Consider the following 16,844-nt stretch of genomic DNA (forward strand, 5'->3'; position numbering starts at 1 on the left):
GGTGAAGAGCTCTGGAAAAAGGGGTCTCTGAAGACGACATTCCACATCTCTCTGAACTTGGTAGTATTCAAGGAAACAGGACCTGGGACCACTGTAGTCCAGGCCTGATGTTGATGCCTTTACCCACAACTCTGTTTTGTACATAGCCTCTCAAAACACTGTTTCATTTAAATTTTACCAAAACTCCACATTTCCCCCAAAGCCCTGTGATAACTCCATCTTTTCTTTTGTTTGGTGAAATGCTCCACGATTCCTGCGGTGTGAACTTCTTCATTGCAGTGGATCAGTAAACCTGAATCTGTTGAACTAATGCATTTGTTTCTGGAGGTATTAGGATGGTTGAGTGAGCACAGGAGGCATTGGAGATTTTCATAGTTCAGTCCTTCATTTTACACACAAAAACTGGGGCCAAGAGGAAGGGTCCCTAATTGTCTTTGCAGTTCTACCGCAGCACTTCAGAACCACTTCCACCTGAAGAACCTTTATGATATCCATCTTCTAAAAATAGGCGGCTAGACACGTTTTCCATGAACGTATCTAGGCCGTTTAAGACCAGGTCTGGGTTTGTCGTTTCCCCCCGTATTGAAACTGACGAGTTCCATCTGTTTATTATCCGGGACGTGGGACCTCCGACTCACTGAATGCGTGAGGGGCATCGGGTGAGCAGGGCTGGCATGCGAGGCACTGGGCAGAATGACAGCGACTGCGGTGTGCGGGGGGCGGAGGGGCTCATTTCCCACCGCAGCATACTGCTCCACCTTTCTTCGACAACTATTCCATTCCTCGGGGGAATTTTCCTTTTTCTTTCTGGCGGCCGGCCGGCGCGGGGATCCGAACCCTCGAACTTCGTTTTTCCGGCGCCGCCAACCAGAGCCATGTCCCACCCTTCATTCATATCTCCCTTTTGCTGCCAACGCGCTCTAAAAAGGTGGGCCGGGAATCATTTTTTCCCCAGAACAAAATGAAAGCAAACATTTCCTTATAGAAACATAGTATTTTATTTAAACAAACTACAACATTAAATGGTTATAACAAACCCCTTCTCCTCCAAAGAAAGCTAAGTGCGTCTGCCTAGCTCCGGGGAATCCTGCGGCGGCTCCGGATGGTGGCGGGGAGCCACCGCCCTGTATCCAAAGGCACTTCGGCGACTGAACGTCCAGTAAAAGTTGAACGCGCGACCCCCGGCGAGGAGTGGAGGCGGAGCCGGCGGCGCGGCCGGTGGAAGCCGGGCGCGGGCGCGGATTGGTCGCCGGGCCTTCCCGGGCCCAGAGCGCCTGCGCAGTCTTCCTCCCGCGCCACCCAGTCGCCGGTTTGCGGCCTCGGGAGTGATCGGGCGGCAGCCGGCAACCGGCGGGTGGACAGCAGAGCGTGCAGACGGGCCGGCCTGGCTTGCTGTTTACAAGGAGGAAGAAGGGGGCCACTTTCCCGGCTCCCAGAAGCTCTGCAGCCCCCGCAGCCTGCCCAGGCCGGCGAGGGAGAGGCCGAGGAGCCGCGGACCCTCCACCCGGTGCCGCCGCCGCCATGGCTGCCATGATGGATCGGAAGTGAGCCTCAGGCGACGGCTGCCGGCGTCGGCGCTCGAGTCCCCGCTCGGAAGCGCGGCGCGGGGGACTGCTGACTCTCGCGGCTCTCGAGACCCCAGACCCTCAGCCCCGGCCCGCTTCCTCCAAGACTGAGCGGCGGGGAGTGGCTCCCGGCCTCCGCCCCGGCTTCGAGGAAGATGGCGGACCCGGCCGAGTGCAACATCAAAGTGATGTGTCGCTTCAGACCTCTCAACGAGTCTGAGGTGAACCGCGGCGATAAGTACATCGCCAAGTTTCAGGGAGAAGACACGGTCATGATCGCGGTGAGTGACCCCCGCCCCCGCCCCCTGCCCTGCTCCTCCAGGCCTGGCTGGGCCGGGAGTTTAGGGAAGTGGCTGGGTGCAGGATTGAGAGGGACCGGTGGTGTCCCCAGCCCTTTCCGGCAGGGTTTGCTGGTTCAGATAACCCAAGGGAGGGAGAGGACGCAGCTCCACGGGCGTTCTTGCATCGCCTCCACCCTGGTCTTCGGCGCCGGGAGACGGGAGGCGCCCGGTCTCAGCCTGGGACACTCCCCCACCTGGGGCGCTGGAGGAACCGTCCGGGGATGAAGTTTAGTGCATATTTGCCTGTGTTTATGTGCGTGCATTCACTGTTGCCGATGCTGTTGGTGTTTTGGACTACTCCCACATGTACCATTCATAAAATATGTAACAACGTAAAGTTCACTTAGGAACGTTCAGTTATGAGATCAGCCCTACTGTACTATAAATAGTAAGGATACTCAGTTTTATGGAAACAGTTAACTAGGTGTTGAACCATATTGTTTCTCCTCGGGAGAAGGAAAAACTACCGGACTACGAATATATCTATACGTCAGATGTTTACCTACACGCCTTTTGAGTGATGAAAACAATTAGAAATGGCCAGTTGAGAACTGTAAAAAGAAATATTGTAGTGATTTTTCTTTTGGAATTGGAGTGTTTTAATTTTCTGGCTGATCTGGCCGATTCAGATTGGGTCAAATAATTGTTCAGAAAGATCCAGAATCTCACTCCTACTGGGTTTTATGGGGGTAACATTGTAGGAAAAGGTAACTTTTTCTGTGTATGTAAGACAGAAAATATAAAAGCAAGCTTATAAAAGAAGTAAAAATTGGCCAGTATTAAATTCATGCTTATACTTTTCAGATCTTCCTTGAAGAAAATTGATTTTCGTAATCCCAAGGATAGTGAGATATTGTGTCTTTGAAAAATATAACCAGAGTTAGCTGATCATTGTCAGGGAGACCAGAATGTGAGGATATTTTGAGTTGTGGTCTCTCCGGTATTGAAAGGTTTCTGAAAATAGCATTCCCAGTTCACGGAGATTAAAAATGGATAGTAAGATACTGTATACAGAACAGTGAACTGTGACTACAAATTAAATTCACATTTCTTGGTAATGCCATGTGTTAGAACTTTTTTCCTACATTGTTATCATGGTTACAAAATTTTATTATGCTAATTTTTCCTCTAATGGCATTCTATATTTATTTAGACTACTTAATTTGGAAATAGGGCAGAGAAATCACAGGATATGGGACATTGATGATGGAAAGCATTGACATCTAAGCCAGGACTAAAGTTCTTTAGTGGTGTTTTTTGTTTGTTTGTTTTTTGTCCTTTTTGAGACCGGCCCGCACCGCGCTCAGCCAGTGAGCGCTGTGAGCGCACCACCGGTCATCCCTATATAGGATCCGAACCCGCGGCGGGAGCGCTGCTGCGCTCCCAGCTCCGCACTCTCCCGAGTGCGCCATGGGCTTGGCCCAAGTTCTTTAGTGTTTTAATGTGAAGGTTTCCAAAGTTCACTTCTAGAAAATGAATGTATAGTTCCGTATCACTCTTGGTAGGCTTTTGGCAAACAAATCATTAGGTCACTGGCAACCTCCAACTATTTGTGTGTGAGGATTGCCATACTGATTCTTTGCTAAGTCTATAAGAAAAGCTCTTGCTGTACATGACTTCATAGCAAGGCAAAATTAAGCTCAGTAATGGGCTTGGCCCAAGTTCTTTAGTGTTTTAATGTGAAGGTTTCCAAAGTTCACTTCTAGAAAATGAATGTATAGTTCCGTATCACTCTTGGTAGGCTTTTGGCAAACAAATCATTAGGTCACTGGCAACCTCCAACTATTTGTGTGTGAGGATTGCCATACTGATTCTTTGCTAAGTCTATAAGAAAAGCTCTTGCTGTACATGACTTCATAGCAAGGCAAAATTAAGCTCAGTAATCCTTTTTCTTTAGGATGGTATATTTTACATGGAATCAGAAGAAGTTTGCAAGGCCTGGATTAGTTGTCAAACTTGAGGCCACTAGTTAAGAGTTTTTGTGATTATTTAGCTTCAGTACTGGTTGACACATCAACTGTGTTTTTCATTTTACAGTTGTATTAAGAATGTCTCATTTCTCCAGATCTTCTTGTGTTTATACAAATCTACAAGTATCACTAAGATATTTTTGTTGGAATGCTAAAATTTAGGATTCACAAAATGTATTAAGATTAGTTAGAAAGTAATCTTCTGATGCAGCCCAAATACAACATAAAATCTGAAGAAAGAGCTAAAAGAAAACACATAATTACCACAGTAAGCATACGTTTATTCTAGGTTGTTTCCTTTGGAAGAAGTTATTTATAAGTTCTGTTTCAAAATTTCTTTAGTAATATAAGTAAATGTAAATGGTAATATTGGAAGTAATGGATAGGTGATTGGTTTGTGAATCAGTAATGAACAGTTAACTTTTAGTTAGACTGGCAAGCATGTTAGTCTGGATATTTTTTTTAAAGTGTAAGCAAAAATATGTTATAACTGAGTGACATAGCTTTAAAAAATGTAAGGCAACATGTTTATATCATTATTTTCAGAAACTTATTTCTTGTATTTAGTAACTAATTACTCTGTCTCATTTTTGTTGAATGTCTTAAATAAATTTTGTTTTTTAAAAGGTTGTTTGGAAATTTATAAGGGCGGCTAGGAGAAGTGGAATAAGAAAATCTCTAGGTAAAGTTAGCTCAGTTTGGTTTATTCATTTTACTGGGTCCTGAACCTGATTCAAAATAAATAGTTTAGGAGGAAATTACTGCAATGCAGCATTTAAAATAAAATTATTATAAACATGATTTAAGAACATTTTTTACATGGTCTTCTAGTTAAATCAAAATTTAAAGAATAAGTATGTTAGTTTATGATGTTACTGAATTAAAAGCATAATCAATGCTTATGCAGAAAGTAATTTTTTTTTTTTTTTAAAAGATGACCGGTAAGGGGATCTCAACCCTTGGCTTGGTGCTGTCAGCACCACGCCCAGCCAGTGAGCAAACCGGCCATCCCTATATGGGATCCGAACCCGCGGCCTTGGTGCTATCAGCACTGCACTCTACCGAGTGAGCCACAGGCCGGCCCGACAGAAAGTAATTTTTAAGGATTCTGATTTTCTTCTAAGTTCTGTCTTCAATACTTTGTCCATACTTTTTTCCTGTTGCTCATGTAATCTGATTTTAATGTAATATGGCCCTATGGCAGGCAAGTCTTTTAATTTTATAGTGTTTCTCTTTTTTGCTGTGCAGCCTTTAGTACAGAATTATTTGTAATTAAGTGCTTTCTGAAGTGCTATAGATATCACATATTGAATAAAATAAACAAATTATTTTTAGGAAAACCTTTAAATGATACAAATATAATCTATTTAAATTAGGGAACTTGTTATCTAAACAGGGAGGACAAGGGAAACAACTTATGTCTTTTAAATGAGCTTGCTGAAAACACCAGAAAAGGAAATCAATAGAAATTATTTATATATCTGTATATGTATCATAAAAGTAGAACGTCCTCATTTGTATCATTAAATGTCTTTGCTAATAATTATTCCTTATATAGTGTATTGTAGAGGCTGCCAGAACCTAAAACAGGCTGTTGTAGTTCATTAAAATTAGAAGAGAATAAAACTAATTTGATCATCTTGCCCAGTTTCTTTCCTAAAGGAAGACACGGTTCCTCTTTTCAAGTGAATGATTTGGTGTTTGAACCTTCTCGATTACCTTAAGAGTGAAAATTGAAAGAGGAGAGGGAGTCATCATCACACCCTTTACAATTGTGGAATGTTAGCCCACAATCAGTGTCTAAGTAAATCTAATATGATACAGTCCCATCAGATCTGAAGAGATCACTATTCAGAATTCCAGAGAAAGGCATATCCCTGCCAGAAGGGTGTCTTTCATAACCAAATTTGGTGTTCAGCCTGTTCTGTGCAGACTCAAACAGGAATCCCTTAAGAAGGTATGATTGCAGTTAAATAAACTGCTATTTGGTTTGTTCCCTTGAAGCCTAAGTCAGATCAGAATGCATCTTGTGGCTTGGAGTTTGTAAAATTGAAACCTGAAACTTTGAGTATCTTTGAAAGTACATAGAATTAAAGGCTACATAACGTTCACTCCAAGGCTAAGAATCAGGTTTTTAAATTACCAATGTCCAGATATTGAGTTTTTCTCTGTTTATTTGAAAGGTAGAGATATGCCTTAATTAGAGACCATTAGAAATAATTTTTATGTCATCCCAGAGAACCAGGGGCAGTTAGTGGCTTTATGGCTAAATCTTTAATCAAAATATATGCCTTTCTTAATAAAATTATAATTTAGTCTTACAATCAAAACTGTTTTGTCAAACTTAATGCTGAGCACAAAAGTTAATTTTTTTATTAACAGTGGTATAACTTCTGAAAAGAAATTGCTCAATCTCAACTTAATTATTTTTATGTTTGTGTGTTACCTCTTAATCATTGCCCTTCTTATTATCTTAGTAAGGTGGTGGTGGTAGTTTGCATATTTCATATGAAGTGAAGAGTTTCATAAAGTACTTATGAGGCATGCTTTACTATTACCTACAATTTTTGGCATATCTCTTTGTAAACGGTTTAGGAGCACAATTTTTTTATTGATATAAAAATTGAGATATGACGTAACGCTCAGTAGTGTTATTTGTTCTTTCTATTCTTTAATAACTTTTTATTATTTGACATATTTTGGAGGGATGCATTTGTCCTTATACTTTTACCTGTTTTCTATTAACTTGTTTCTTGGAAACAAAATTAGGATTAATCATTGTTAATTTTTCCTTTCATGTCATTTTTTTACACACCTGTTATTAAATGTGTATTTGGGCTAAGTGCAATCTCTTCTTGACTTCTTTACCAGGTTATGAGTTCTTTAAGGCTAGAGACTGTCTCCATTTCAATTCAGTTACCATTATTTGGTCACCTATATTAGATCCTACTGTACAAGGGTACTTTAAAAAGTCTATGGAAGAGTAGAATTTAAAGATAATACAAATCTTTCCATTAACTTTTAAATGACCCTTCCTATAGCTTCTTAGCTTAGTGGGGACTCTCCCCAACCTTATCCTCTATTTGAACCCTACTGTCTGTACTAATTAAATATCATTTCTAAAATTGTATTATTCATCTACAATATCTGATATTTTGTAGTCACTAACTAAATGTTTGCTGGATAAATGAAGACAGAATATTACTTTTTTTTTTGGCGGCTGGCCTGTATGGGGGTGTGAACCTGTGACCTTGGTGTTATTAGCACCATGCTAACCAAGTGAACTAATCAATTGGCCAGCCAGAAAATTACTTTCTTTTTGCATAGAAAACTATTAGCATGGTTTGTCTCTGGGTGGTGATTATTATTTTGATTGTACTTGTACTTGTTTTCAGAATTGTTCACCTTGAATATATCTTGTATAATCAGTAAAATAATAGATTTTTTTTTTAGCCACACCTGTAGAATTGGATGTTAATGTCTTGATGGCATCTTAGCCAAATAATAACTTTCATGTATAGACACTGATGCTCATTTTAAATTGACAGCAAAGTGAGGTCATCTTAGTATATCCAACAGGAATGCTTTCAGTTGCAGAGGGAAAACAAACAGCTAATAGTAGCTTAATTAAATAAGAGGTTATTTTTCTCACATAACAAAAAGCCTGCAGAGATTCTTTTTCTCATATAACAAAACGCCTGCAGATAGGCCCTTACTGCTATTAGTTCAAGGACCCTGATTCTGTTACATTCTATCATCTTTCGCTGTTGACTTTTCATCATCATGGGTCTTTATGTTTGCAAGATGGATGCTGCAACTCCAGGCATTCATTGCATGAATGAGAAAGGGCAATTTAAGCTGACTGTTCCCCTTTATCAGGAAAAGAACACTCTCCTCAGAGACCACCCAGGAAACCACCACTTCATATTATCCAGAACTGGGTCATGTCACCGCTAGTTGCCAGGAGACTAGGCTAGCAGGCATTTGGCTCTCCAGCCTAACTGGTGAGATGTAGTAAGGGCAAGGGGAATTGAGAACGGCTTTAGATGGCCCTTTAGGAGTATCTGCTTCGTTGTTACTATTATTCCAAGCATTGGGGAGGGGGATTGTGGCGTATAGTTTCTAAAAAAGTAGGTCTTTTTCACCTAAGACCTAGGAAGTATTCTATAATATCAAGGGTTTCTTTTGGGATTGTGATTGTTTTCTGTTTTGTGTTTTAGGGCCTAGCTCCCTTCCTTTCCTTTAGAAGAAAGTAGAAAGCAGGAAAATACTTGCAAATACCCAGAACCCCCTTGTCTCTCTCTCTCTCATCTTCACATGCTTGCTCACTCTCCTGGATTATTGGATTGTTCCTGCCAGCATTTAACCTTGTTCAGGTCTTGCCTATCTTTAAAAAAAAGATCCCGCTAACACCAAAACAATGGTTCAGATCCCCTCACTGGCTGTCCGTCCAAAAGAAAAATTAAAATAAAAAAAAAATCTTTCTTAGACCCACAGCTAGATTTTCTGCTCTACTTGGTTACAACCCATCCTTTTTTCAACCCATTCCAATCTGACTTTTGTCATTGAATGCTTTTCAGTTTTGTCTTGACCTCACACCTATATTTGACATAATCACTTCCTCCTTGAAAATTCTTTCCTTGACTTTTGTGGACACTATCTTCGGATTTTTCATTCTATGTTTCTGACTCCTCCTCAGACTATATCAGTGGTTCTCCAAGAGCGGACCTTGGAGTCTCCAAGATCCTTTCAGGGAGGTCCACAAGGTCAAAACTCTTTTCAAAGGAAGACGTTATTTGTCTTTTTCACTGTTTGCATTTGTACAATGCAAACATTTGTACAGTGCAAACTCCTCTTACTTCAAACTCATCAACTTCCTTTGGTTTCTTGAATGCTGCAAGTTCCTTTCTGCCTTAGGATGTTAAAGCATCCTATTCCCAATGCCTAGATTACCTTCCCACACTAAACTCCCATTCCTCTTCATGACTAGTATCAAAGAGAGTGACAGTGGCTAAGCTCTACTTGTTCTTTAGTTCTTAAACATCCCATAGACTTAAACATCTCTTTTTGTTAAAAGATGACTGGTATGGGAATCTTAACACTTGACTTGGTGTTGTCAGCACCATGCTCTCCCATGTGAGCCACGGGCCGGCCCCTGAATATCTCTTCTCTAAGAGTGTTTCGCTGACATTCTTCTGTTCTCTCCTTAACTCAGGTTCTCCTCTTATGTGCTCTTATAGCACTTTCATAGCACTAAGTTACATGACTCAGAATTCTAGTCAATTAATTGTATAATTTCTGCTTTGGTCATCCTTTTAGCATAGCATCTCATATTTTGTAAGATATTTTTTTTTTTTTCTTTTTGTCTTTTTTCGTGTCCGGCAACGGATCGCAACCCTCAGTGTCGCGCCCGTACCGGACCGGGACCGGCAACGGGATAGCAACCTTTGGTGTTGCTCCCACACCTCGCTCAGCCAGTGAGCGGGAACCAGTCTGTATGTGGGATCCGAACCCTCGGCGGGAGTGCCACCGCGCTCCCAAGCGGCGCACTGTAGCAGTGCGCCACCAGGCCGGCCCTGTAAGATATTTGTTAAGTGAGAGAATGATTGCTGTAAATATTTGTTAAATGTAAGCTGTAGCAGTAAACTGAAAAGTTGAATGGAATAGCAGGAAGAGGCCTGAACTGAAGATCTGGGTTTGAATTTCAATTTAATTTTGTAATTAACAACTTTAGTACCTTTCAAGTTTCTAGTTTCCTTTTCTGCAAAATGATATTAGTATTGAAAATAGTCTCAAAACCTGCCAGAGTAGACATTGAAAAAAATGAATTCAGCAATATTTGAGTGGCTACTGTAGTAGTACTAATTATAATTACTGTGCTAGGCCCTGGGAATACAAGAAAAACTAAAACAGACATTTTTGTTTTCATGGAGTTTATTCTAGTGGATTTGTACATGGTGACCTCTAAGGTCCCTTGCACTCAAAAGATTCAATGACATGAAATGATGCATACTAGGTATACTATTTTGAAGGTTAAATATATAGTGGTATCTTTAAATGAACTTAGAAATATCCATTCACCCTTAATTTGTGTAGTTGAAATACTTTTGTTTTTGTTTTTCAGTCTAAGCCTTATGCCTTTGATCGGGTGTTCCAGTCAAGCACATCTCAAGAGCAAGTGTATAATGACTGTGCAAAGAAGATTGTTAAAGGTAAATATATTTAACTTGCCGAGTTGTTCCAGCAATAAGTAAAATTTTGTTGTTTCTTACTCGTTCTTTTTTTTTTCATTTTAATGCCCTTTCTAAGTTAATTGCAAAAGAAAATTGTTTAAATAATTAAAAGGTCAAATACAATTAGTAAATGTACTATTGCTCAAATTCTATGATCTAATTATATACAGTACATAGAGAAGGATGTTATAAAAATTATGTTACACACTTATTCTTGAAAGATACATTTCTATTAGATAATCGTAGGAGAGTTTCTTAAGTAGCAATTCTAGAAATAGAATAGCATGAGAATGAAAACAAAATGGCTATACAAGTTTTTAAAAAATCATTCTTTCATTCCATTGTTATTCTTTCCCCAGACTTACCCTGTAGTTAGCAGAGAAACTCTTGAGGAATTTAACAGGGTTGCCAAGGGTGAGAAAAGTGTGTACATTCCAGTGAATACTATTAACTTATACTATCTAAAACCATAGATAGATCTCTATAGCTGAGAGGATGCTAAATGATTTGGAGTTAGTTTTAGTTGTTACAGAAATTCCTTCTATCAAAGGGATCTTACAGTTAAATGGCAATTACTTTGTGAAATAATTTATTCCACTTTTTGACAGTTGTAGTTGTTAAAAAGTCTTTAAATTGAGGCAAAATCTGCCTTGTGTCATTCACCAGATTAGAGGAGTTGGGATTCACTATAAAAGTGAATAGGTTAGGATTAAGTAGAGCACAGATAGTTCATTCTAGTAACACGAGAAAAAGTCAAGTTTATGGATAGAAGCAAGTTTATAGATGTGAGGGGGAGAAATGTAGATGTTCTCTTTATATTCCATATTGTCTGTGATATAGGGAGCAAAATCATCACAGAGTGAGGAAGGGGGAGTAGGTTCTAGGAAAAGGCATGAAATGGATGGATTAGGGAAATGTGGCAGTATTGGTGGGCTATATTAAGGGACCACTTGAGCTTAACTGCTGAAAGAGTTGAATTTACCCATTTGGAGTTTTGCCTCGCAAGTACAAAAGAGGGAGAAAATGGCAAGAAAATTGATATAGTCAAGGGAGTGATTGTAATGTTGGCAAGATGGGTCAGTTACAGGAAGGAGGACATGAGGGAAGGTAAAGGACAGTGGAAAAAGGTGGTAAGATGAGTGGGTTATTGATTTCAGTGGGGTCAAAGGTTTGTTGGAATCAGAGTACTAGAAGGAGTAATGGAAGATGGACATACACAGCCCACAACTCATGATGGTTCAACTTAAGATTTCTCAACTTTATGGTGGTGTGAAAGCGATACACATTCAGTAGAAACTGTACTTAAAGTACCCACACAACCGTTCTGTTTCTCACTTTCAGTACAGTGTTCTGTAAGTTACATGAGATATTCAACACTTTTTTATAAAGGAGGCTTTATATTAAATGATTGCATAGTAGGCTAATGTAAGTGTTCTGAGCATATTTAAGTTAGGCTAGGCTAAGCTGCGATGTTTGGTAGGTTAGGTGTATTAAATGCATTTCTGACTTAAGATATTTTCAACTTACAATGAGTTTATTGGGATGTAACCCTGTCGTAAGTCAAGGAGCATCTGTACTTAAAATTGAGATTATGGAGGTAGGTAGTTAGCAATGAAAAGGTCAGGGTGTGACCATGGAGTTGGCATCTAAAATGGTAAAGGACAAAATCATGGAGAAAATTAGGTCAAGGATCTGAGAGGCCAGAGTGTTTTAGTGGGATCATCTAACTATATGGACATTGAAACCACCGAGGATTACAGCAGGAATGGTATTGGTGAGAGACAGTGAACGAGATTCTGAAATCTTCATAAAAATGGGGAGGGGGGTATTAACTTGTGATTCTATGAAAAAATGCTCAACATCACTCAGCATCCAGGAAATGCAAATCAAAACTACACTAAGATACCATCTCACCCCAGTTAGGATGGCTAAAATCCAAAAGACTCTGAACGATAAATGCTGGCTAGGTTGCGGAGAAAAAGGAACTCTGATACATTGTTGGTGGGACTGCAAAATGGTGCAGCCTCTATGGAAAATGGTATGAAGGTTCCTCAAACAATTGCAGATAGATCTACCATATGACCCAGCTATCCCACTGCTGGGAATATACCCAGAGGAATGGAAATCATCAAGTCGAAGGTATACCTGTTCCCCAATGTTCATCGCAGCACTCTTTACAATAGCCAAGAGTTGGAACCAGCCCAAATGTCCATCATTAGATGAGTGGATATGAGAAATGTGGTATATCTACACAATGGAATACTACTCAGCTATAAAAACGAATGAAATACTGCCATTTGCAACAACATGGATGGACCTTGAGAGAATTATATTAAGTGAAACAAGTCAGGCACAGAAAGAGAAATACCACATGTTCTCACTTATTGGTGGGAGCTAAAAATAAATAAATAAATTCACACACACGCACACAAAAAAAAACTGGGGGGGGGGGAAGAACACATAACAACTACAGTTCCTTGAAGTTGATACGACAAGCAAACAGAAAGGACATTGTTGGGTGGGAGGGGGGAGAGGGAGGAGGGAGGGAGGTTTCGGTAATGGGCCACAATAATCACCCACATTGTATATTGACAAAATAAAATTTAAAATAAATAAATATTTTTTTTTAGAAACTTGTGATTCTGTAAATGATAGCAGCAGAGAGGAACAGGCAGTGTCATATTTGGTAAGCATCAGTAGATTTCCAAATGAAAATCCATACATCATAGAACACAATTATATTACATTCTTTGGTTGTGACATCTTTCATCAGAAGATTGCATTAGCTTTTTAAATAAACATTTACTGGTTCATGAACTCATGAGCCAGTTAAGTGTACAAATCTTTTTCACATCTGTTGCAGCCAGCTTCAAGCTGCATTCCATACTTGCACATTCTGGAGTGCAAGCCTTTAAAGTGCAGATTCTGTTGTGTTCATTTTAGCTCTTGATTATATTTTGTGTTTTGTTTTTATACTTGTCTTACTAGAGATCTATTCAGTTAGCCATCAGCATATTTGATAAGTCTATTATGGTGTCAAGGACGTCAAAATTTGAGAAATATAGTGTTCTTTAAAATGCTTAATGGGCCGTGGTCCTTAGCCTATTCTTCTAAAAGTAGGGTTGTTGGCAGTTAATTAAATCACACTGTTTGGGTATTCAACTAACTTCGGAGCCTCTTACTTGTACAGCTGTCTGATTCTTAGTTTGTCAGCATACCCACAAGAATATGATGAAAAACTTGGATCTTCTTAAGAAATCATGGTGCATTACTCTGGTATTTCCCCATTTTACTAGTTTTTTTTTGTTGTTGTTGTTGTTTGGGTTTTTTTGGTGGCTGGCTGGTATGGGGATTGGATCTTGTGACCATGGTGTTACAAGGCTGCACTCTAACTGAGCTACCTGGCCAGCCCATCCCACTCTACCAGTTGAATGACCCTATCCCTATAGGAAATGAGACTACTTCAGCCATAGTTTTTCTTTAGTGAAATTTTGGTATACTTGTCTGTAGTTCTCGTAACCTTATCATTTCCTTTTTGAAAATGCATGTATCATTTGCAAGTTACTCATTCTGTTACCTATGTTCTCTTTGGCTTTTAAAACTTACATCCTTGTCAATCTGAATCCAACAGCTACCAAAAAAAACTTACCTACAGTAGCTGTAAGATTTTATCCCTGGAATGTAATTCTCTTTTTAACTGGATACTTGAGATCTTTTAAACCGTTCTTTTGCTGTCATCCTACGCACATCAGCCTTAAAGTCTCTCTCAACAGTGTTTATTCAGTTCTGTTTTGGGGGTCATGTTTGTGGGAGAGGTAATAAAATAAGAATACCTCTGTCTTAATTTCATCAGTGGATATTTTATCATCTTTCCTTGGCAGTGCAGGTTCATTCAGTTTTCTTTTTCTGAGTATGGCTTTAAAAGCTGTTTTGTTTTTGTTAGACTTACTTATCCTGGCTTTTACCTTCCTCATAGTATTCTAGTGATTTTTTTTTTTATATCTTTTGTATATCCTTGGTTATATAGTCTTACTAATAGGCTCATACTTACCTTTCTCAGAACTCTTGGAAATCTATTGCTTTGATGTCTATGGTACATGTATCTTACTACTTTCTTTCTGTTTTATTACTGTTTGCAATTCTAAGGTGAAATAATTAATTCCCTGAAATTTCTCTCCTTTTCTCAAAATTTTAGTGCCTTCTCCTTAACCGGCATGTTCCTGCTTTACTGTTTGGAACTGAGTTCATGATAATAATTCCCTTCTTTGCAATATGGTTAAGGGAGTTAACTTTGGAATTAGCCTGAGATTGAAGGTCTAGGCTCTGCCACTTTCTAGCTGTGTGACTTTCAGCAAATTACCTAACTTTTGTAAGTCACCATTGCCTCTTCTGCAAAATAGATGGTACTGTGAGGATTAAGCACACAACAGATATACTAATTGTTTCCTCTGTCTTCTGAGAGAAGAAATTATTTTCTTAATTTAATCAACCAGTGTTGTACTTGGGATAAACTCAAAGTTTAGGACATTTTCACTCTACAAAATAAGACTACCAGCAAGTGTAAGAGTAGGTTTCTTTCACTATCTCTTTCCTCTTCTGTGCTACCTTTGTAATTTATATTAGGACAGTATTACCCAGCTATAACTTTTTCCTTTTATCTTCACCCAGATGCTCTCTATCATTTTGGAGGAGCCTGTATGTAGTAGCTAGTGAGGCGTGTCCTGGACGTGGATGTGAATGTGACAGAGTTGCCAGTAAACACATGGGTTTAGGGAGAGAGATGATTCAGGGGTAGATGGTGGGTGCCTGTTGAGTGTAAGGACAGGAAAGTAATGAAATACATGGCAGGTTGGACTTGGGCAATCATTAGTAAACAAATTAGGTGGGAGGCCATGGTTAGAAATTGTTCATATCCAAGGATCAGCAAATTGATGGGCCAGCTGGAATTTCTTCTGAGATGTGGATTTGATGAGCAAACTGCCAGGAAAGACCTGAAAGCAGATAGTACTTTCTGAGTCCCTGACAGTCCATTGAAGTTGCATTGATTCATAAATTTCTGTGCAGGTATATAATAACCTGATTATGTATAGTGCTATTACATTTCCCTTTTCATAAATTCATTAGATAGAATTGTTTCTTTTGAACAAGGTTTACCCATTTGTATGCTCTTTTGAATTCTGAATATGAGTGGTTTCTGTAAGTTTATTTGTCCTGTATTAAGTGGTTGTCATTTATTCAATGCCTACTATATGCCAGGCATCGTACCAAGCCTTCATAGATTTCCTGATTTCCTACCATGGCTTCCTGACCAGAATCTGTGTGCCACTGCCACTGTATCCATCTTTGATTTTTCCTGATGTAGCTTGTTCTATATTTATTTTAGCTCCTGTGCTCCTTGAGAATATGGTACAGGGCTGGCTGGTTAGCTCAGTTGGTCAGAGCGTGGTTCTGATAATACCAAGGTCCAGAGTTCGATCCCTGTACCAGCCAGCCCTGACCAACTCCCCTGTCGTGTTCCCCCAACCCCCGCCAAATAAAAGAGAGAATATAGTACAGTGGTTAAAAGCATATCTCTGGAGCCAAGAGTGGGTTTGCATCCCAGCTCCATCTTACTAGCTGTAGAAATACAGGCAAATTATGTAACCTCTCTGTGCCTCAGTTTTCTCATCTGTAAAATGGGACTGATAATAATAGTACCTTCCATAGGCTTTTGTGATAATTAAATATATTAGTATATGAAAAGTGGTTAGTACCTGGCACATTGTAAACTCTCAAATGTTAGTAATGATGGCTTTATATTGACGATTTGTAATTCTCAGTCTTCTAAGCAGACATTTTGCTGATGTGGAAGCTGAGGATCAAAGATACTAAGTGACTTTTAGAAGGTGAGGTGCTATTGTCTCACTAGCTAAATATATTTTTCCTATTTTATAAAGTATGAAAGAAGAAATACTTGTCCATAGTTGTCCACCTCTGTTTCTTGCAAGACTGACAAAAGTATATTTAAAAAGGGGAAGGAGGCTTTAGAAAGATGTTGTGTTATTAGTGATGGTAATAATTATTCAACTGAGTGCCAGGCACTGTGCTAGAAGTTAAACATAGCCCTCACTTCAAGGAGTTTATAGGCTCGTGAGGAAGCAAACAAGTATTGAAAATTATAATACTCAGTGATAAAAATTATGAGTAGATACAGATACTATAAGAACACGCAGAATGAGACTTTTACCCAGATTTATTTGGGATGGGTTGTGGAGCTGGGTTAGAGGAAGGAGTAAAGCCTGAGCTAGTCTTAAAGGATGCACAAAGAGTAGAAAGAAGAGGGGGTGCTTTCCAAGCAGAGAGATGCCACCTCGGCTAAGGCATGCTCATATGTGAAGAGTGTATTGCATATGTGGGGGTCAGCATACATTACGGTATGACTGTGAGGTTGAACCATATAATATTGTTAGATTTGACTATTTTCACCAACAAAAGCGGGAGTGTGAGGAGAAGGATGGTGGAGATGGAGCTGAAAAAGTAAACAGGAACCAGGTCAAAAAGTGACTAATTTTATCTGATTGTAATCAGATAAATGTGTTCTCTCTAGGATTTTCAAGGAGATCTGTATTATTCAAATTTTTTTAAAGATAGACACTTAAGATATCTGCATTTCATTGTGTATAAGTTTTACCTCAGAGGAAAAATATAAAATATTAAATTCTAGTTAATAATATGTGCATGGTGAAGTAATTAGGT

General features: G+C 39.3%; 1 protein-coding gene and 1 non-coding gene across 2 annotated transcripts in view; both read left to right on the forward strand.

The window, feature by feature from the left end:
* The first annotated feature begins 1,327 nt into the window (after positions 1–1,327).
* Positions 1,328–16,844, forward strand: part of KIF5B (kinesin family member 5B) — a 47,811-nt gene continuing 32,294 nt past the window's right edge. The window contains exons 1-2 of the mRNA XM_008568042.1: positions 1,328–1,846; positions 10,001–10,088. Of these exons, the coding sequence (XP_008566264.1) occupies positions 1,721–1,846; positions 10,001–10,088 (214 nt within the window). The 5' untranslated portion in view covers positions 1,328–1,720. The remainder of the gene's footprint in view (positions 1,847–10,000; positions 10,089–16,844) is intronic.
* Positions 15,526–15,599, forward strand: TRNAI-GAU. The gene has a single exon. It is a non-coding gene; the product is annotated as a tRNA-Ile (tRNA).

The sequence above is a fragment of the Galeopterus variegatus genome, unplaced genomic scaffold (assembly GCF_000696425.1).
Source record: "Galeopterus variegatus unplaced genomic scaffold, G_variegatus-3.0.2 Scaffold369, whole genome shotgun sequence".
Lineage (NCBI taxonomy): Eukaryota > Metazoa > Chordata > Mammalia > Dermoptera > Cynocephalidae > Galeopterus > Galeopterus variegatus.